Source organism: Canis aureus, chromosome 10, assembly GCF_053574225.1.
Source record: "Canis aureus isolate CA01 chromosome 10, VMU_Caureus_v.1.0, whole genome shotgun sequence".
Lineage (NCBI taxonomy): Eukaryota > Metazoa > Chordata > Mammalia > Carnivora > Canidae > Canis > Canis aureus.
Genome location: NC_135620.1, coordinates 61959510 through 61980942, shown reverse-complemented (window position 1 = coordinate 61980942; position 21433 = coordinate 61959510). Strand labels below are relative to the sequence as shown.

At 39.1% G+C, this 21433-nt stretch overlaps 1 protein-coding gene and 1 long non-coding RNA gene across 5 annotated transcripts in view; one reads left to right on the top strand and one right to left on the bottom strand.

The window, feature by feature from the left end:
• The window catches only part of SMC2 (structural maintenance of chromosomes 2), a 68913-nt gene extending 58560 nt beyond the window's left edge, over positions 1-10353 (bottom strand). Inside the window, exons 1-7 of one of the 3 annotated variants that reach the window (XM_077912756.1) lie at positions 10336-10353; positions 9086-9315; positions 8352-8501; positions 5982-6104; positions 4536-4574; positions 1505-1615; positions 1287-1331 (exon numbers count right to left, since the gene is read on the bottom strand). In XM_077912756.1, coding sequence (XP_077768882.1) covers positions 1287-1331; positions 1505-1615; positions 4536-4574; positions 5982-6104; positions 8352-8501; positions 9086-9253 — 636 coding nt within the window. In that variant the 5' untranslated portion in view covers positions 9254-9315; positions 10336-10353. Of the gene's footprint in view, positions 1-1286; positions 1332-1504; positions 1616-4535; positions 4575-5981; positions 6105-8351; positions 8502-9085; positions 9316-10111; positions 10306-10335 lie in introns of those variants that run through there. The other 2 variants (XM_077912754.1, XM_077912755.1) reach the window with 2 other exon arrangements.
• A 302-nt stretch (positions 10354-10655) lies between these two features.
• On the top strand, positions 10656-21225 carry LOC144322567 (uncharacterized). Of its 2 annotated transcripts, none has more exons than XR_013388184.1 (3): positions 10656-11188; positions 11416-11570; positions 19904-21225. It is a non-coding gene; the product is annotated as an uncharacterized LOC144322567 (long non-coding RNA). The 2 variants fall into 2 exon arrangements; XR_013388183.1 differs by having other exon boundaries at positions 14291-21225.
• Positions 21226-21433: the final 208 nt, after the last annotated feature.

Sequence of the window (21433 nt, the reverse complement as noted above, 5' to 3'; positions counted from 1 at the left end):
GGGTGTAAAACCTAGGTTTATTTATTTATTTTTAAGATTTTATGTATTTATTCATGAAAGACCCAGAGAGAGAGGCAGAGAAGACACAGGCAGAAGGAGAAGCATGCTCCATGCAGGGAGCCTGACGTGGGACTCGATCCCAGGTCTCTAGGATCACGCCCTGCACCAAAGGTAGTGCTAAACCGCTGAGCCACCCAGGCTGCCCAAAACCCAGGTTTAAACTCATGATCTAGGCGCACCTATGTGGCTCAGTTGTCTGAGGGTCTGCCTGCAGCTCAGGTCATGATCCCAGGGTCCGGGGCATCCCTGTTTGGTGGGGAGTCTGCTTCCTCCTCTATCCCTCTCCCCCTGCTTGTGCTCTTGTGTGCACTCTTTCTCAAATAAAATCTTTTTAAAAAAATAAATTCACTCTGATTTAGTGTTTTCTACTAAAACATGCCTATAAACAGGATACCTTCAAGATCACTATTCAGTCCTTCCAATAACATCCATAATACTATATGGATTCAGAAGACAACTTTGAGAAGTATTGAATTTTAATGAACATTTAATGAATTCCTAAATGCACAACTTTATTTATTTTTAAAGACTTTATTTATTCATGAGAGACATAGAGAGAGGCAGAGACACAGGCAGAGGGAGAAGCAGGCTCCATGCAGGAAGCCCGATGCAGGACTCGATCCTGGGACTCTGGGATCACAACCTGAACCAAAGGCAGACACTCAATTGCTGAGCCACCCAGGCGTCCCAATGGACAACTTTAAAATCAATACGCCCTCAATGCATTTTTTCACTGAAACGCTGATGGCGTCAGAAACTTTAAAAATTATAGAAAAATCCTGGACATGTTTCAGTTCCCTTCACTTACCAACTCTCTTGATAGCAATAATTACAGCGATAGCCTCTATTATCCTAGAAACTATCCACTCTACCAGCAGGAGTATTATGAATGTCATAAGCTCAAGAAATGTCCCACTCAATTCTAATTATTCAGAAAGTCTAGACTTCTCTTCAACAAAGTGTTACATCATTATGAATCATTACAAAATGATTGGCATATCATTTTCTGGGATCACCAGTGATCTCTGAAATCATTATGATTAATAGATATGCAGAACATGTCTTCTACAAGCAGAAGGCTGATGATCAAATATCAACTCTTTAACTCCTTATTTCATCCTACAGAAAAATTCCTGTGGCACACATTTCATCTTTATTTGTATGATCTTAAATACCGTCACCAATTTTGAGACATTCTAGCTGGCAATCCTCTATACAGTATATACCTCTTTTAATTTTTGAATGGTTGGAGTAATCTCTTCTTCAAGTATCTGGAAAATAAAGGAAAATCAAATTTTTCAGTATGTAAAGTACCATTAAAAAAATTTGAAAGGAAAATACTATGAAGTCTAAGGAAAAATTGGGAGAGGGAATTTCCTCTTTGCAGTACAGAAACTCTAAAATTACTTTCATATTTAAAAATATTTTATGTAAATTTAATTACCGTCTTAATTTCTTTCAGCTTAGCCTCTTTTTTTTCTATAGTTTTCTGGGCAGCTATTTTTTTGTATTCATACATCCTGGTTCCAGCTGCTTCTTCTATCATGGACAAAATCTAGAAAGACAATTACGTTAATGTTTTAAGAATCCAAGATAAAGAACTTCATTTGAGTTTACATTAAGTATATCATTTAAGGTCTTAACTTCACTAAATATCTTACCAAATAATGCCCCAAATGGATCAAAGAAGTACATACAAATGCATGTATTCCCCATAGCCTTAACATTCAAGAAACTTTTCTGGCCTTTACGCCAACCTAAAAATCAAACTTCATGCTACACTGAGGATGTAGAGTAAAAACTCTTTTAAAATTGAAGCCAGGAATGTCTGGCTGGCTCAGTTGGCTGAGCATGTGACTGCTGATCTTGGGGTTGTGGGTTTGAGCCCCACATTGGGTACAGAGATTATCTAAAGATAAAAATTTAAAAATAAAATTGAAGCCAGTAACTCCTCTCTCTTTTCCTTCAAATATAAGTCTAAAAATCTAAAAAAAGTAAAGGCTAACAACATTCAGTTGTAGCTTTAGAGTAATCCTTTCTGACAACAGGATGAAGTGTGACATAACATATGCATCCCAACCATGGCACTTGCTCTAAGAACTTGGGCAAGTAACTTAATTTGTTATGCCAGTTTCTTCATCCATAGGATACTTAGTATGTCACAATACTGTTGAGAATTACACAAAGTAATTTATGTGAAAACCACTCTGAAAAAGGTAAATACTCATCAATTACAATTTTATAAGTAGAACAATTTTGCCAGCACTTCTTTTTCAGAGGCTTCAATTCATCATCAAGTCTTATCTCTAGAGGATTATTTCTCTCAAAACTTTTGATTTCTATGTATTTGTTAGGTTTCAAATTAGAAGTTTCCCCTTAAAATGTTATCTAAAGAAGATATGCATAACCTACAGGTTCAGAACAGACTGGTGTTATCAATTATCAGTTTTCTCTTAGTTCTTCCCAACAGAAAAGAGTAACTTTTGTTCTTGTACAAAACACGTATTCCTTCATACCAACTCTTTCAAGGGGGTTTCAAGAAAAAAATTAAAATTAAGTATTAATACCCTAAGCAATCCACTGTATGTAATGAATTAATTTCACTCAACTCTTTTTCTGTAGGGTTTAAGTCTAACATGGAACAATGGTTGAGAAGGGCTGCTTGATACAGTCATTGGGCACATAAAATTCTTAGAACACTGGTTAATAAACTCCTTGATATTTGTCATTGTGGGGATTTTTTAGATTTGACACCAAAAGCCAAGGCAACAAAAGCAAAAACTATATCAAACTGAAAACCTTCTGCAAAGCAAATTAAATTATAAACAAAATGAAAAGGTAACCTATGAGCAGGAGAAAATAGTTGTAAATCACAAATCTGCTACGGGTCTAACATAGAAATACATGAAGAATTGTATATACAACTCAAGAAAAACCAAACAATTCAATTTAAAAACGGAGAGAGGATGTGAACACACAGTTTTTCACAGAAGACATACACAGATGGCCAATGTGTATGTGAAAGGTACTCAGCATCACTAATCATCTAGGAAATGCAAATTAAAACCATGAGCTATTCCCTCTGTTGGAATGGCTATTATCACAAAGACAAGAAATATCAAGTGTTGGTGATGCTATGGGGAAAGGGAAACCTTTACATATTGTTGGCAGGTAGGAATGTAAGTTGGGTGCAGTCATTATAGGAAACTATGAAGGTTCCTCAGAAAACTAAAAATATAACTACCATGTAATCCAGCAATTCCATTCTGGCTATTTATCCAAAGAAAACAAAGGTACTAACTTGAAAAGGTATCAGCACCCTCATTTACAATACCAAGACATGGAAACAACCTAAGTGTCCACTGACAGATAAATGAATAAAAAGATGTGACATATATACATATATACACAATGGCATATAATAAAGCTATTTAAAAAAGAATGCAATTTTGCTATTTGTGACAATGTGGATAGAATTTGAGGGCATTATGCTAAGTGAAATAAGTCAGAGAAAGACAAATACCATATAACCTATATGCGGAATCTAAAAAGAAAAAAAGAAAAAAAAAAACCCTGAGCTTATAGAGAACATATTCATGGTTACCAAAGATGGGAGTTAGTGGGTGGGCAAAATGGGTCCAGGTGAAAAGGTACAACCTCTCAGTTATAAAAGTCCTGGGGATATACATGGTAGTCACCATGTTACAGCATGAGGACCATAATTAATAATACTGTATTATATATTTGAAAGTTACTAGGAGAGTAAATCTTAAAAGTTATCCTAAGAAAAAGAAAATTGTAACTGGTTATGGATGTTAACTAGATTTGTAAGGATCATTTTGCAACATCTACATATGTTTAATCACTACATCGCATACCAACTAATATGCCACTTCTACCTCTATTAAAAAAAAAAAAAAAAAATCTGCGCCCCAATGTCCCAGGCATTTTCTTATACATCCTCATTTAATCCTCAGAAAAGACATGAGGTATGGACTACTAACTCTAATTTATGGATAAAGAAACAAAGGATCAGAAGGGTTATGTTATACAACTTTAAAAAGGTGAAGTGGTAGGGCACCTGGGTGGCTCAGTAGTTGAGCATCTGCCTTTGGCTCAGGTCGTGACCCAGGACTCCTAGGATCAAGTCCTGCATCAGGCTCCCAAGGAGCCTGCTTCTCCCTCTACCTATGTCTCTGCTTCTCTGTCTGTCTCTCAAGAATAAATATAATCTTAAAAAAAAAAACAAACAAATAAAAAAATGGGTAGGGAGGTATAGCGCCAAATAGTTTTATTTTTTTTTTATTTTTTTATTTTTTTGCCAAATAGTTTTAAAAAAAAAATTCTTTACTAGCCACTTTTAAATCAATAATGTTTCTAAGAATTTTAATGGAAGAAATTTTTAAAAATTGATTTAAAAGATTAAAACACTATTCACAATTATAATTTTTACTGTCCACAAATAGCATCCTTACCTCTGGAGGTTTCATATTCAATACTTTGGTAATTCGGCCCTGAAAAATAAAATGGCAGTTACTATAATGATAAATTAATCACCTACCTAAAGGCATACATGTTTATCTTCACTGAAGCTGTTCCATCCTAATATACCAATCTTTAAGGAGTTCTTTCTTTAATCTACATGAAAAGATGTTTCTTTTATTATATTTGAGACCAAAGGTACCTTATAATTCCATAATTTTGCCAATTACCTTTTCACTTACCAGTGATATGGTTATTAAAAAATATGAAATTAACTCAGACCGTATTTCTGAGGCAACATTAATGATATAAAAGTGTCCAATAAATATATAAATATATAAATTTTAGCATAATTGTTTAACACGTCTTTTTTTAAAGGCTACACTCCAAGATAATTTCTAGAAATAGACTGCACATTTGTGAGCCTCAAAAAGAATCATAAAATCTTTTATTTCAATGCCAGAATATCGCTACCAAAAAAAAAAAAAAAAAACAAGACAAAACCCCACTACCTAAGTCTCAGAGCATCATATTACTTAGGATTTAGATTATTTTTTTTTAAGATTTTATTTATTCATGATAGAAACAGAGAGAGAGAGGCAGAAACACAGACAGAGGGAGGAGAAGCAGGCTCCATTCAGGGAGCCTAAAGTGGGACTCCATCCCAGGAATCTGGGATCACCCGGAATCAAAGGCAGACGCTCAACCACTGAGCCACGCAGGCATCCCAAGGATTTAGATTCATTTAAAATAAATTTTAAGCTTTAAGGCTGTGATGTAGTAAAAATAAAGTTATTTTGGTCACATCAGGATCATGCCATTGACCTTGCGGATAAGTCGAGTGAGATAATATAAGGGCAAGAAAATATTAGCACTTATTTTTCATTTGAGTAAGTCTCTCAGGAAGGAAATTACTTAAAATTTAATATATATTTGAAATAATAAAATGCTTCAACCCAATACTCTGAAAGAATACATTATGACAATATACTTTAAATAATTCTTATAGGGGATCCCTGGGTGGCTCAGCGGTTTAGCACCTGCCTTCAGCCCAGGGCATGATCTTGGAGTCCCAGGATCGAGTCCCGCATCACGCTCCCTGCATGGAGCCTGCTTCTCCCTCTGTGTCTCTGCTTCTCTCTGTCTCTCTCATTAATAAATAAATAAAATCTTTAAAAATAAATAAATACATTCTTATAGTGACCATGTATTATTCTTGTAATAACAAAATAAGTCAAAGAAAATTACTTCTAGACATTCTTTAAACTTCAAATGTGTATGTTAGAATATATCAATACACATAACTAACACATACTTCTTAACAGGTACCCAAATACCAGTGCAACAGAAAATAAAAAATGGAAAAGCCAAAATGAAACACTTGTCCTATTAAAATAAACGATGTCAAAACTATTATATAAAGACCATAAACAAAATACCTGCATGATGAGAAAGTGAGGGTTGTTTACATTAAGGCCAACAGAACAGAAGAGATCTTGTACTCTGGAATTGTTTGCATTTACTCCATTGATTAAATATTTATTTCTACCACCAATAACCACCTAAAAGGGAAGTATTTTTAAAAATATAAATGAACACACGTATCTTGAACTAAAATGACAAATTCCCAAATATGTTTCACTTGTTTCTTCTGTCCAACAAATGGTAAATAAAACCAATCCTAAGTAAATAATGGAGGAAGTAGGAGGTGGTCAAAAGACTATAGATTGAATCAAGATAACCGACTTCTAATCCAAGGACTTTTGGATTATATAACCAAGCACAATCCTCCTAACCTCCCCTGCATTGGACTAGATCTCTAAGGTCACTTCTGACTTTGTTTTCAAGTACATGTGAAACGATATTCTTTTTTTTTTTCTTTTAATAAATTTATTTTTTATTGGTGTTCAATTTGTCAACATACAGAATAACACCCAGTGCTCATCCCATCAAGTGCCCACCTCAGTGCCCGCCACCCAGTCACCCCCACCCCCCGCTCACCTCCCCTTCCACCACCCCTAGTTCTTTTCTCAGAGTTAGGAGTCTTTCATATTCTACACATGATCATTCTCTGTAATTTTTCCACCCTCAGAGGTTAACCCTTCTTTCCTCCACTTTTTAATTTCCAAAGAACAGAACGTAGATACTAAAAACTAAAGACAAGCAGTTCTTTTTTAAGAGGAAAGGGAGAGACTCTTAAGCAGGCCTCATGCCCATCAGGGAGACCGACAAGGGGGCTCAATCTCCCAACTTTGAGATCACGACCCCTAATCAATAGTCAGATGCTTAACCGACTGGGCCACCCAAATGCCCCAAAGATAAGCAGTTTGATAACAATCCTTGAGAGATTCTAAAAGGAGTTAATAAAGACATGACTTTTGAATTCTTGAAAGAAAAAGAGTAACCATAGAGCTTCAAAGAACAACTTCTACCAGACACCAGCTTGTTCACACTGTACTATAGCCCTTATACTGTCACTTAATGGACATAATCATGTCATCCTCAGTATTTTGAGGTCCTTAAAAAGATGTTGCTCATTTTTCTCTCTGTATTTCCCAGTGCCTTTAAGAATGCCCAGCACACAGCAAACTACTGGATGAGTGTTAATTCATTTCTTTTCTTGACAGGAGTATTAAGCTAATAGATCATATATTAATATATTTAAACAAGAAATCTAGTATACATAAATATTTTTTAAAAATCCCTATAACAAAATTTTGGTGAAAATAAAGGCATATGGACTGCATGAGGACAGGAATTTTAGGTAGATTAGTAGAAGACTTATGAAAATTCCTAAAAGGTATCTGATGGATGCTTAATGACACAGAACAGGATTTTATCCCAACCTAGTCAATGCCTTATTTTTTCTTAAGGTTTTTATTAAAAAAGAAAGCAGAATCTACAAGCTACATAATGCTAACATAGAGAGTAAACAGGACTTAACAGAATTTTTAAAAATAAAACTGACAAAGGAACATTGTATGACTATAACAAGATAAAGGGACAAAGGTCTGGTCCTGCACTGGTTTCAAAAACCTTCTTACAAATAGAAATGGCAGTAACACAGCTAATACACATTTTAAAAATTACGGTGATTTTTAAGTAAGTTGGATATGAATTCATAATGTATTTTGAACTCTCCAATGTCATATAGGGGAAAAGAGAATCGCACTTAAAATGAAGTGACAATTCTGCTTAATCCTGTCCTAAGGAGACTAATCCTCGTAAATGCAATTTAAGGCGCCATGCATGAAATAAAGGCAAAAAAAACCTAGCGCAAATTTGTATTCAGTGGAATCAGACAAGTGAAGGAAATAGAAACAATTTTATCAGTTGAAAGACCTAGAAAGATTTAGCTTAAATATTTAACACCTCAATATTAAACCGAAATATTAAAATATGGATTATGATCTCAAAGAACCAGATTTAATATGTAAAACTTGATGATAATACTTTGGCTCACTTTATAGAAATAACTTTTTAATTAGACCTGCCCAATAACAGAGTAGATTACCTCAGAAGGTAACAAGATCCCAAGTATAGGTATCCCAGCAGAGAAGACTCAAATACCGTTCAAGATTTAAGCACAGCTGAGTGCCTGTACCGACTGACAGGTTTCCAGATCCCTTTCAATCCTCTTGGTAAATGGTGGAATTTGCATGATCAAATTTTTAAAATAAGGAAGACATTCTTAAGAGGTCGAGTCTATTTGATCAATTTGCTCATCAACTTTGCCAGTAAAGTCATATTGCCAAAAAAACAGGTCAGATATAAGTTCTTAAGTATCCAAATATTTTGTAGCCACTCACCTGCCTTGTTACTGTTATTTCATCATGAACCTCAAATCCTAAAGGACTTTGCTTTTTGTCAGAATTATCAAATGTGATTGACACTGAGGCTTTGGTGATACCAGCCTGCCCGTTTTTGTAAACTAAATCTTGTAAGTTAGAAGCCCGAACCTAAAACAAAAGAAAAGTTTATCATCTACAAAACCCCATACTGCACAAAAAGGCATTAAAAATGGGTTACTTGCTGTTGGAAAAGCACCCATGTAGTATCTGTTAAGTAGCTGAGGACAGTTGCATTCAGAAGCAAGGAAAGGAAAATGGGAAACCACCTAAAATGAGGGCCTTTCTCCACAGGACTCTTCCAACCCTGCATTGAATTGTTTTCTACTAATTTCTTAACTGAAGTTCATTTGAAAGATTTAGGAAGACAGCATCTAAGAATTTCACCGTTCAGATGCAGAGTGAATGGGTAGGAATCCAGACTCTGGAAGAAGGCTGCCTTAAACAATGCCTGAGTTTGAGTGTTGCTCCAAACATCTTAAGGAAATGAACCTTAAGCAACCCAAAAGTTCTGTTTTCTCACCTAAAAAGTGGAGTAATGACATCTACCTCTAAAGGACTGCGGTGAGGTATAATGATTTACTTAAAATTTGCTCAAAACGCAAATGAAGAGATACTAGCAATATAGTCTGTGTTCAATGTGGGTTCCCTCGAGACTCCCCAAACTTAAGATTCACGTACATCAGAAAGTTTACCTGAGATAGGTTGGAGATGCCCAGCAAAAAGCAGATGGAGTCCAATATGTTGGATTTCCCACTACCATTTAAACCAGTGATGGCATTAAAGAGGGGATCAAAACCATTGACTTCAGTCCTCTGAGCGTAGGACTTAAATCCTTCAAGAATGATGGACTTGACATGCATGGTCACCAGGGACTAGGACTGGCAAAACTTCTGCTGGGAATCAAACAGGCCGCAAAGCAGCTCTATACAAAACAGAGAACATTAAGTGGAACAGAAATCTGTAATCATAATGTACGTGAAAGACTAAAAAACATAAGAATGACAGCTTCCAGAGAAAGAAAACCGGCACTTGCCGAGCTACTTTCCTCTGATGTAAAAGACACGTTTTCCAATCTAACCAGTTGGAAGTGAATTAAACCATTAGTTCAACCTGGAAGTCACCGACTTCCTTCCCCAGGCTTACCTCATCTTTATCATTCTCTAACAGAAACGGATCATTCCACATCCCACTCCCTTTGCCCGTAGTGCCCTGTTTCCAGATACTGACGCGACTCACTCTCACGTCTTTCTTCAAATGTCACTTTACTAGGCTCTTTTTTGACTTTCCCATTTAAAAACGGACCTGTCCCCATCCCCTCACTCTTTTCCCTTCGTCGTACTTCAAGATGACACTCAACAGTATCTATTCGTCTCTCCAGACCATCGCAATGCAAGTTCCTATTGATCTTTGCTGATGTCCACCGCTTCGGCCCCAGACTCCAGGGCGGGGGGGGGGGGGGGGGGGGGTCAGTCAATACCCTCCAGGTTGTTTCGCACTCGGCGTGTCCCCGCGCCCCACCAGGCCTTTCTACCAACACCTGTTTGCCCTCCTCCCGGGCTAGAGAGAAAGGAGCCACTCCGCCAGGGAACCCATCAGGACTAACATTAGCTTGAGGTCGCTTCTCGCGAACCCGTCTCCCCCCTACCCGCCGCCCCGCCGCGCACACACAGAAACAACGCGTCCTCCTCGGCAGCCGGGACTGCCCGACTAGGCCCCACCTGCCGCGCGGACGCACCCGCCTCCCCGCCGCGCCAAGCCGCCCGGGTCTCAGGTGCCCTAGAAGCTACTCCTGGTTGCAAAAGCAGAGACCGGCCCACTCTGCCGGGCTTTCGGACGCTACCAAGCAGACCCCGACATAGCGGCTCCGACGCACAGCCCGCGCTCCTCAACCCGGCCGGAAATATTTATATCTTTGAATTTCGGCGCGAGCAAAGGACCCCACCTCCGCTGCCTAGTTCATTGGCCGGTGCCTAGGAGATGCCTGACTTAGAGGTTACATTTTTCCCTCCCGTCCAACAGTAAAAGCGACCAGGAGGTAGGAAAGGGCGTCACGACACTGGCAGCTCCGGGGGTGCGACGGCGGGGGCCTGAGGACTAAAGGAGCACGCGGCTTGTGTGGAGCCCGGCGTCCGGCATCCCGCGGGCAGCCCCGCACCGCAGCCTGGGGGCCTCGCGCTTCGCCGGCCCCGCCCCCGTTTAGGCCCCATCTGGCCTCGGGCTGCCCGGAGGCCCCGCCCCCCGGAGGCCCCGCCCCCAGAAGCCCCGCCCCCGAGTCCCGCGATCCTGGCGGGACTCGCTGGTTCGCGCCGGGGTAGTTGTAGAGCCGTGGAGGCGGGGAGGCGGGCGGCCTCTTTCCCCGTGTCCTCATCGTCCTGCAGAAGCCTCAGAATTTACCTGATTATTTGGCTCAAATTTATCAAAATTGGGAGGCTGCGCTTTTTGGGGGGCTGGGGAAGAGCGGAGTTTGGGAGGCCTGGGGGGCGCGTTCTGGCTCCGCCCCTCCGCGCTCCGGACCCTGGCGGGCTTTTTCTTTTTTTTTAATCTTTTAAAAATCTTAAAATCTTTTTAAAATTTCATTTATTTATTCATGAGAGACACAGAGAGAGAGAGAGAGAGGCAGAGACACAGGCAGAGAGAGAAGCAGGCGCCACGCAGGGAGCCCGATGCGGGATTCGATCCCGAGACCCCGGGGTCACGCCCTGGGCCGCAGGTGGCGCCAAACCGCTGAGCCCCCCGGGCATCCCCAATTTCATTTCAATTTCATTTTCATCTCCAATTTCGCGTCGGGGAGGGAGGTTGGTACTCGGGGTCGTCGGGAGCTGTGCGGCCGGCAGCAGGGGGTGGCCTAACAGGTGTTCCGCTCCCTGCACTTATAAAACGGTGGCAGAGCCAGCATGTCCGAGAGTTTCTTTGGAAACCCGACAGCTAGTATTTGTTGAGCCTCCGTGTGTCAGGCTGGGTTCCCAGGGCTTTAAAATCCTGCAGCATCTCTGAAACCTGTGACGTTGTTCTCCTCTTACAGGTGAGCGGAGAGGCTGGGCGTCCAGCCCCGCAGCGCGTCCTCGTGATGGTGACCTACCGGTCCTCTTCGTGATCGGAATCCAGTACCGCTCGTAACCAGGGTCTGTGTTTATTAGCGTGTCCTGTTCTTAACCAAACTGGCCACTTCAGCCGGAGGTGAGCATACGGATAATAACCGTCCTTTAGGAAGGACGGCCTCAGAGGGCACTGTCCCCAGGTGATGCAGAAAAACACGGTGCACCCGGTCCCCTGTGTTATACCACGTATTTAAAATGTCAGAAAGAAAAAAAAGAAAAGAAAAGAAAGAAAAAAAAGAAAAGAAAAGAAAAGAAAAGAAAAGAAAAAGGAAGGAAGGAAGAAAAGAAAGAAAAGAAAAGAAAGAAAAAGAAAAAGGAAGAAAGAAAGGTCTTTCTTTGGCCCAGAATGGCTTTGCAGCATTGGGCACCAGTGGAACTACCAAAAATTACCAAGAATGGGCCTATGTTTTGAAATTCTTTCCTTACTTTTTTTTTTTAAATTTTTATTTATTTATTTATTTATGATAGTCACAGAGAGAGAGAGAGAGAGAGGCAGAGACACAGGCAGAGGGAGAAGCAGGCTCCATGCACCGGGAGCCTGACGTGGGATTCGATCCCGGGTCTCCAGGATCGCGCCCTGGGCCAAAGGCAGGCGCCAAACCGCTGCGCCACCCAGGGATCCCTTTCCCTACTTATAAAGGAACAAAAAAAGTTTTTTTGGGGGGGTTTGGTTTATTTACTAAAGACTCACTTACACTCCTATCCCACCCCCTTCTGTAATGTCAATGGTTACTAGCCTCACATCTTTTAACAGCTAAGTATTTCTCTTTGTCTATCTTGAATCCTGCAGCCCCTACATTCTACAACTCCTATATTGGTTCTATTCAATTTTCTTTTTTTTTTTTTAATTTTTATTTATTTATGATAGTCACAGAGAGAGAGAGAGAGAGGCAGAGACTCAGGCAGAGGGAGAAGCAGGCTCCATGCACCGGGAGCCCGTCGTGGGATTCGATCCCGGGTCTCCAGGATCACGCCCTGGGCCAAAGGCAGGCGCTAAACCGCTGCGCCACCCAGGGATCCCGGTTCTATTCAATTTTCTATTAAGTTTTTTTATTTTAATTCCAGGATCGCTAACATGCAGTGTGATACTAGTTTCAGGAGTATAATATAATAATTCAACACTTCCATACAACACCCAGTGCTTACAAGCCCCCTCCTTAATCCCCGTCACCCATTTAACCCAGTCCCCCCACCTGCCTCCCTTCTGGTAAACATCAGTTTTTTTCCCTCTAGTTAAGAGTCTCTTTCTTGGTCTCTCTCTGTAGAGAGTCTGTTTCTTCATTTGTTGCTCTTTCTCTCTCTTTTTTTTAATCTTTGCTGGTTTGTTTTGTTTCTTAAATTCCACGTATAAGCGAGATCATGTGGTATTTGTCATTCTCTGACTTACTTCACTTAGCATAATACTCTAACTCCATCCCTGTTGTTGCAAATGGCCTATTCAATTTTAACATACATTTACTCTCAACTATGTCCCCTTCATCACTTTGTGAGTAGAGCATTTTAATTTGCCAACAAGCCCTGAAGTGGGTTTTACCAGGTTGTGAAAAATAAACATTTTTGAGGAGTGAAAATGGACACTATTAGCCTTTGCCCTTAATAATTAGCTTATATATTTAAGTCAGATGGATGAAAACTGCAAATGCACTTTTGCTGGATGAGCACTTCTGAGTTGTTAAAAGAATATACATACCTACTTCCATTGCAATTATTTCCTAAAATGAATATTGCTTATTAAGGGAGAGATCTATATCAGTTTTAGTCTTCCAGCATGCCAGGTACATAAGGAATTTCTGTGAAATTGGATGGATTTGAGGAAACAACTAATGGCTGACTTATAGCCCCCTCCTGAGATCATAGGGAAGTGGGGAAGACCAAGGCACAAAGCCACTAATACCTCCCTAATTTGGAGAGAAAAGGGCTGGAAGTAAGGATAGACCATAGGGTAAATGTAATAAAAATAGAGCACTGTTCTTGTTTCATCACCATGGATCTTGTGAAAGGTTCAAGATTGGCAGGCTGGTAAAGTTTTAGTCCTATGTCCAAATCAGCAGCACCAACAAACATACTGATAAAGCCATAAGGAAGGACTTAGGAAAAAGATTTGGTCTACTCTTCCAGGGCACTGGGAAGAACCCTCTATCCCTGGGTGCATATTTCTAATTTTAGACTTCTAAAGTAGCCCTTGAGACCTAGATGATTCCTTTCTCCCCGCAACTTAGGACAGAAGAAATAATGAAAGGACTTTACCTTCCCTGCAGACGTAAGGAAAGGTTGATTCATTTTGTTGAGATTAATTTGGGGTTCAAAGGAATGAATTCATAATGATGGAAGTTCATATTGTAAAATTGTATTGCACAGGAGCTCATTTTGAATACACCAAGTGTAACCTGTTTGACAAATATAGCGGAGCATAATCCAAAATAAGGAATGGTGGGACGCCTGGGTGGCTCAGTGGTTGAGCGTCTGCCTTTGGCTCATGGCGTGATCCTGGAGTCCTGGCATCGAGTCCCGCATCGGGCTCCCCGCATGAAGCCTGCTTCTCCCACTGCCTGTGTCTCTGCCTCTGTGTGTGTGTGTGTGTGTGTGTGTCTCATGAATAAATAAATAAAATCTCTTAAAAAAATAAGGAATGGAAAAGGAGATGACTATATTCATTCACTTATGGGATCTGGTTAGACCCATTCATTTTCATTTCGATGATGAAACTGCAGTATGTTCTGTTTGGTTCTTTGTGTATTCTTTCGTCATAATTTCTATTATTTTGCCTCTTTAATAAAATAACTTTATTTTCTCTTTCAGGTACTCCAGCTTTTGAGTTCCCAACTCTACTGTTTACAACATTTGCTGAATTTTACTCATAGTGATTTATATCCTCCCATGGTGCTGTTCTGGGATGGGGTTGTTTTGTTTAATGGGAGTCTCTCATGCCCTGAGTTGTGAAAGAGTCCCTTCAGAACAGTTATGTATTTGTTTCTGCCAGGGTTCTTTGGCTCTTAAATATCCTGGGGCATTTGTGAATGATTATTTCTCAGCTTGTGGTTTCCGAATTATGCAGATATTGTAAATTTATATCTTGCAGGCCTGGGGTTTTTATTTCTCACAGGTACCTTTTGTTTTTAACCCCTATGCAAAGCCACAAGCAAAGAACAAACTTCTTTGCCTCTTTCCCAGACTAGTAGGTTGAATTTTTCCAGGCCCAGTGACTGGCAGTTGTTTAAGCCTCGAGGTTTTACCTGAGGGCTTAGTTCCTATTCCTCAGCCTCACTGAGGCGCTGGGCCTTGTGCTGCTTGTGCACGGAAACCCAGCTACTGGCTCCCGAGCCCTAAAGCCAAGTATAAAATGTGGGAGGGCTGCAATTTATCAGTTTGTTTCTGGCACTGAGAATTTCCTGTCATGTTTTTGCTTTTTGTTACTGAGCTTGGCATATGGTTTATATAATAATTATTACATCAATTTTTTTGTAATTTAAATTCAATCAACATATAACGTAGTATTGTTTTCAGAGGTAGAGATCAGTGATCCATCAGTCTTATATAATGCCCAGTGCTCATTACATCCCGTGCCCTCTTTAATGTCCATTATTACCCAGTTACCCCATCCCTCCATCCCTCTCCCCTCCAGCGAGCCTCAGTTTGTTTCCTCTGATTAAGAGTTTCTTATGGTTTGTCTCCCTCTCTGATTTCATCTTGTTTTATTTTTCCCTCTCTTCTGCTATGATCCTCTGCTTTGTTTCTTAAATTCCACATATGAGTGAGATCATATCATAATTGTCTTTTTCTGACTGACTTATTTTGCTTAGCATAATACCCTCTAGTTCCATCCACATAATTGCAAATGGAAAGATTTCTTTTTCTTTTTTCCCTTATTTTTATTTTTTTTATTTTTATTTTATTTTTTTTGATGTTGAGTTGTATTCCATTGTGTATATACACTACATCTTTATCTATTCATCTGTTGATGGACATCCGGGTTCTTCCCATAGTTTGGCTATTGTAGACATTGCTGCCATAGATATTGAGGTGCAGGTGCCTCTTCAAAGATACTATTATATTTTATCCAGTATTACTTTATAAAGGAAAGTTCAGTCAATCATTTTAGAGGAGGTCTTCATGACGTAGTTTTTGAATGCGTGTGAGTTGGTGTTGGTGGGGTGAGGTCTGGAGCTGATGACCAAGAAAGAATTCTTGAGATGTCTATGGCGCAAATTGGTGATTTTATTAAAGCACTGTGACTGGACTTGTGGGCAGGAGTTGCTTCATCAGGATTGTAAGGAATGGCTGATTATATATACTGAGGAGTTGGGGGAGGTTAGGGAGAAGGGAGGTTTTCAAAAGAACTTTTATATGCTAAAGAGGACCTACCAGATATCGGAGGCTTTGTCATTGTCAAGGTTGTGTTTCCCTCTAGCAAAGCATTAACATTAAGACAGTTGGGAGTTTCCTGGATGTTATACTCTGACTATCACAAGTCCTTGTCAATGGGCTGCAGGTTATAAGGAAATTTTATTTTTTTTATTTTTTTTATTTTTTAAAGATTTATTTATTTATTTATTTATTTATTTATTTATTTATGATAGAGAGAGAGAGAGAGAGAGGCAGAGACACAGGAGGAGGGAGAAGCAGGAGGAGGGAGAAGCAGGCTCCATGCCGGGAGCCCAACGCGGGACTCGATCCTGGATCCCGGGATTTCAGGATCGGGCCTTGGGCCAAAGGCTGGCGCTAAACCGCTGAGCCACCCAGGGATCCCCAGGAAATTTTATTTTATTTACATTCCCTTCTACCTTTGTTTCCCACATCTCTATGGATGGGCAGGTGTTGTTAGGACTCCAAGAAATTGAGTCTAAGGGTCTCTGAAAGTTAGCTATTGATAAGAATGCTTTTTCCTTGTAAATCACTAAGACTTTTACACACTCCTGTCTTGAGGGACTGTGATCTCTATTAGTTAAACATTTGTTTTTTGTTTTTTCCTTTTCTTAGTTTTAGGGCAGCCAGGAATGCCTGAGGAATATCACATATATCCCACCTAGGAGTGGCGGTGGGGGTTTGTGGGGTGTCAGCTTGTGCTTTGTCCTCAGCTTGCCTTCCACTCCCTCATCATTCTCATTTACTTTTCATGAAGAACATCAGTGATCTCTGTTTTGCACCGGCAAGCATTGCTTTCAGATTCTTATATTCCATATAAAGTAGCTTTTCCTAAAAAACAGAAGTCCAGCACCAACTAGCTTTTAAGAAAATATTTTCACATAATACTCATAAAATCCAAGGTCTTATTTCCTATTTGTAATTGCAGGTTTTCAGCTCTCCTTGACTTTTATCACTTCCATATTGGTTTATAGTTAAAACTACTCCTTCTCTTTTGCCACACCCCTTCCTTCATGGAGATGATTACTGGATCCCCTTTCTCCAATGTGATTCTCATTTCATTGTTCTCTTTGTCATGATGGTATCTTCTTTTTTATTTCAAATCCATGCACATCTGCTTGATCTTCTTCCAGTGGGTTCCCTTTTATTACTGTTAGTTCTTACTAGATTCAAACAGACTTTTCACTCTTAGATTTTTAGTTCACAAACTCTGTCCCTTCTGTAATTAACATTTTCTGTAGTCTTCGACATCCTTCTTCAGTCCTCTAGTCACAAGTATTTCTTATTCTTTGAATTCTGACTTAAATTCCTAATTCAGCAAATACTTATTAGTACCAGTCTCTACCCTCTCTAAAGTTCTACAAAATACTTATGCTTCTATATCAAAAATATGATATCTCTACACTCTGTATAAATACTTGGTGGAAACTGCCTACAGAATTAATTCTAGTCTCTTTAAGGTGACATGCCTGGCCTTTCATAATTCATTCTCAACCTTCTTTCCCAGACTCATCTCCTGTTTCTTCTTTAGATTGCCTTGTTTTTTTGTTGTTGTTGTTGTTCACTACTGTGAACCAACCAACCAACCAATGACAAAAGATAGCATGCCAACTTTGTTAATGGATAGATGAATGAATGAATTCAGAAGGCATTTATAGAATGCCTACCTTATGCCAAGAAGTGTGTAAGGTGTTGGGATATAAAGATGAATAAGATGTGGACCTGTCCCAAGGAGTCCATAGTTGAGTGGAGATGATTTGTATAAAGACATAACCAGAGAAAGAGTAAAAGGCATTATAAATAGAGTAGATGGCACAAGGCATAGAACATAAACATAATGCTTGATGTAAAAATTATCAAGATTTAGAACAGGAGATCACAGAAGCCTCAGATAATATAGTATTTTGTATGCCATTTTAAAGAACTTTGTGTCATTCTTGAAATGTTGATGTTCTTCATCTCTGTGTCTTTGCACGTGCTAAACTTGAAATGCCCATCCTCTCCATATCTCTCCGCATGTGTATTTCTATTTCTATGTCTATTTCAAAACCCAGATCTAATCCATTTCTGGAAACATTCCTCCTATTCTCTTCTTTAATCTCTTAATCCTTTCATCAGATTTTTCTTCTGAGCTTTATTCATATAGTGGCATATCTTTGTGACATACCTCAGGGCTTAGCACACAGTGGACAATAAATACTGGTTGAATATGAGTAAGTTTAGGGAGTTCATTTCCTGCTTTCTGATTAAGGTAAAGGAAAAGAATAGGTTAGAAAGAAAAATGCAGAAACATTGAAAAATGCAGATTATTGAAATACATAATATATTCCTCAAATTATTCAATATTTTAAGGCTCAGCAAATTAATGGTAGTGATTATTTCCCATTGATATAACATTGAAACATTTTTTTTATGCCAGCTAGCCATATTCTCTTTGTGTCATACCATCAGTGACCAAGTGATCATCACAAAGCTGAGTAACCTACCATAGAATATCCATCCTAGCTTTTTTGCTTCAGAGGCTGTCAGCCCCATATACTTTCCCCATCCTACTTTTTTAACCTGTAAAGTAAAAACAAGCTTCTATTATGCCATGGAACAGCTGCAGTTTCAGGTTCAAAGAGTACGATTCAAGTATCACCAGCTCCCAGTTGCTGCCCAATATAATTACTACCCCTCCTTTGTGCTCCTTTATTACATACACAGACTCCTGTTACATGTTATTATATTTATATACATTATAAATTATATACATTATATACATTTATATTCTTGTTTCTCCTCACTGTGAGCATTTTCATAGCAGTGGTCTTGCCTTATTAGTGTCTGTATACTTAGCATCCATCCCAGTTCTTTGACAGAGTTGTGCTCCATAAATGTTTACTGAACTGAGGAACAACCAGAAGAACATATAGAACATAGTATAAAGATGGGCATTCTTTTGAAACTAGAGAACACGCATTCTGTTTTTTAGATTTTTCAAATGAACATTGGTTGTTGTTTTGTTACTTTTATGCTTCTTAAAATTCCTAAGTAATTACCTGCATACTCCATCAAACATTAACATGCACAGAAACTCAGGTATACCTTGATCACTCTCTCTCCTCCCTTTCCAACTCTGACCTTATCTTCAAACACTAACTTCTGCTCCACTTATACCCCACTCCGGTTGGGTGGCAGATAGGGAATATCCAGCCCTCTGGCTATTCTTCAGTCTTCACTCTTCCTATACTCTATTTTCCTATTTTCCCCAAATCCCACTCCTACCCAAAAGGGTAGGATCCTGACCTTTATTTCCCAAGGGACTTCAGACCAGGATAATGTAACATCAATACATTTTTAAGAGTTTGAGGGTTTTTTTTTTCCCCTTCAAAATACAGCATTTGTGGGACATTCATGGCATAGCTTATTGCAGCTTCAGCAATCCAGATCTAATTCTCTTTATATCTTTTGTCAGTGGGCATTGAAAATCATGTCTGCCAGTCTTTTTTGCCATTTCTAGTTCTCCTCTCCCAATCTTTATGGGTCACTACTTGGAAAAAAGAAAATGCTTATTGACTTCTATAAGGACAAGCAATAAGGTACAGGCATAGACTACTCTAGATCCATACACAGTAAAGAAACATGTTTTTGAGAGAAACAGATTTTGCCTACGTTAATATAAATATGTTACTATATTAAGGAAAGCTCTTTATTTTCTTGGTGCTATATATCTAAAATCTAGCAGAGAACCATTGCTCAATGTTTGTATAAACTTGAGTATCCAGATGATTCTCCAAAAACAAAGGCTTTTTATGCCTAAAAATTTAATCCTTCACATTTTAGGGGAAAAAAACAGGGTTTGCAACTTTCAAACAGTTTTGCCCATCATTGCTGTTCAATGATTTAAAATAATCTCATTTAAAAAACACCTCATTTATGACTTAGCTTGTCATCTTATTACTTTTACTGCTTAAAATATTGATGTATACTAGTGCCAGGTTCCAAACGCTTTTCCTAAGTTACTTTATGTAACTCAATAATTATTTATTTTTATTTTGTTTTTTAAAGTAGGCTCCATTCCCAGCTTGGAGTCCAACACCAGGCTTGAACTCACAACCCTGAGATCAAGACCTGAGCTGAGATCAAGAGTCAGATGCTTAACCTACTGAACCAATTATCTCCATTTTATAGATGAAGAAGCAGGATCACAGAACTAGACTTTGATCACAGAGAAAAGCCAGGACTAAAGTCCATCCATTTATTCAACAAATGCTTGGGTGCTTACAATGTCAGTGAAGAGTACAACAATTTCTGCCTCACGGAGCTTATACTACAGTGGATATCAGTTCTTATTTTATTGATTACAAAGCATAACTTCTTGCAGTAATCTTATAGTGCCCTAGAAATAACTAGCAGTCTTAATGCCTCTGGTAACTTTCTTTTCCATGTTACTACTGAAGCCCTCAAGTCATTGAAACCCCAGCTGACCTATTTCACCAGATGCTGGACATTCTCAGTCAAGTTTGGATTTATAGTGGGTACCCAGGTTTAGGTCACAAACGTAAAATCTTAACAACTTCTTTGTGTTCAGGGAAGTGAAGAAGAAGTAGTATCTCACTAAGAATAAATGACAGGATAAAAGGTAGATTTGTAAAAAGCAGCTTGGATGTAGCATAGGTCAAAGTGCTGAGCAGGGACAACAGGAGGAAATGTTCCTCACAGTTCCAGTCAGTGGCATCTTTTTATACAAAGCAATATTGCCAGCATTCTACTTAATTTGCAGTAATATTTATTTTGAATATTTTTTATTAATTAATGGGATCTAGGAGTATCTGGTGAGAATTTCTCTACAAATGGCCATTGGATTAGTCTTATTCATGAAACTCATAAATCCATGAAATTCAACATTTTATGTCTAGGAAAAATAAAACTGGGGTCATGCTGTTTAAGAGGGTAAGGGAATTTAACGGAATGCTGGGGTATTTATGGCAGATTTATGACAAAAATCTAACTGGAAGCTTAATTGTGATTTAAATTACAGGTCAAGCTGTGCAATGTGTTTTCTTTTTAGGGGGAAATCTTTGGGGAGGTAGAGTGTACTTGTTTAAAGAAACAGCAAATGAGAAAAGATTGCATTTTCTGTTTCTCTTTTAAAATTTCAAGCTGCAGGGCAGCTGGGTGGCTCAGTCAGTTGGGTCTCTGCCTTTTGCTCAGGTCATGATCCCAGGGTCCTGGGAACCAGCCCCACATTGGGCTCCCTGTTCTATGGGGAGGCTACTTCTTCTCCCTTTCCCTTTGCCTGCCACTCCCTCTGCTTGTGCTCTCTCTGTCAAATAAATGAATAAAATCTTTTGAAAAAAAAATAAAATTTAGAGCTGCTTTAGGTCAAATTGCCTTTGAGTTCCTAATGATGGCTGTTGTGAAATTTCTTTGTTTTACTTTCTTTGTTATTCTCACCCTCTGTTCCAGAGCAGTTATTTCACTTGACAATAACAGAAAGATGTAGGCAGCATATCTGCCAACAAACTAATATGGAAACCAGAGATAAGGTATTCTCAACCTTTCTAGAATTGTGACATCCTATCATTTTAGGGACTC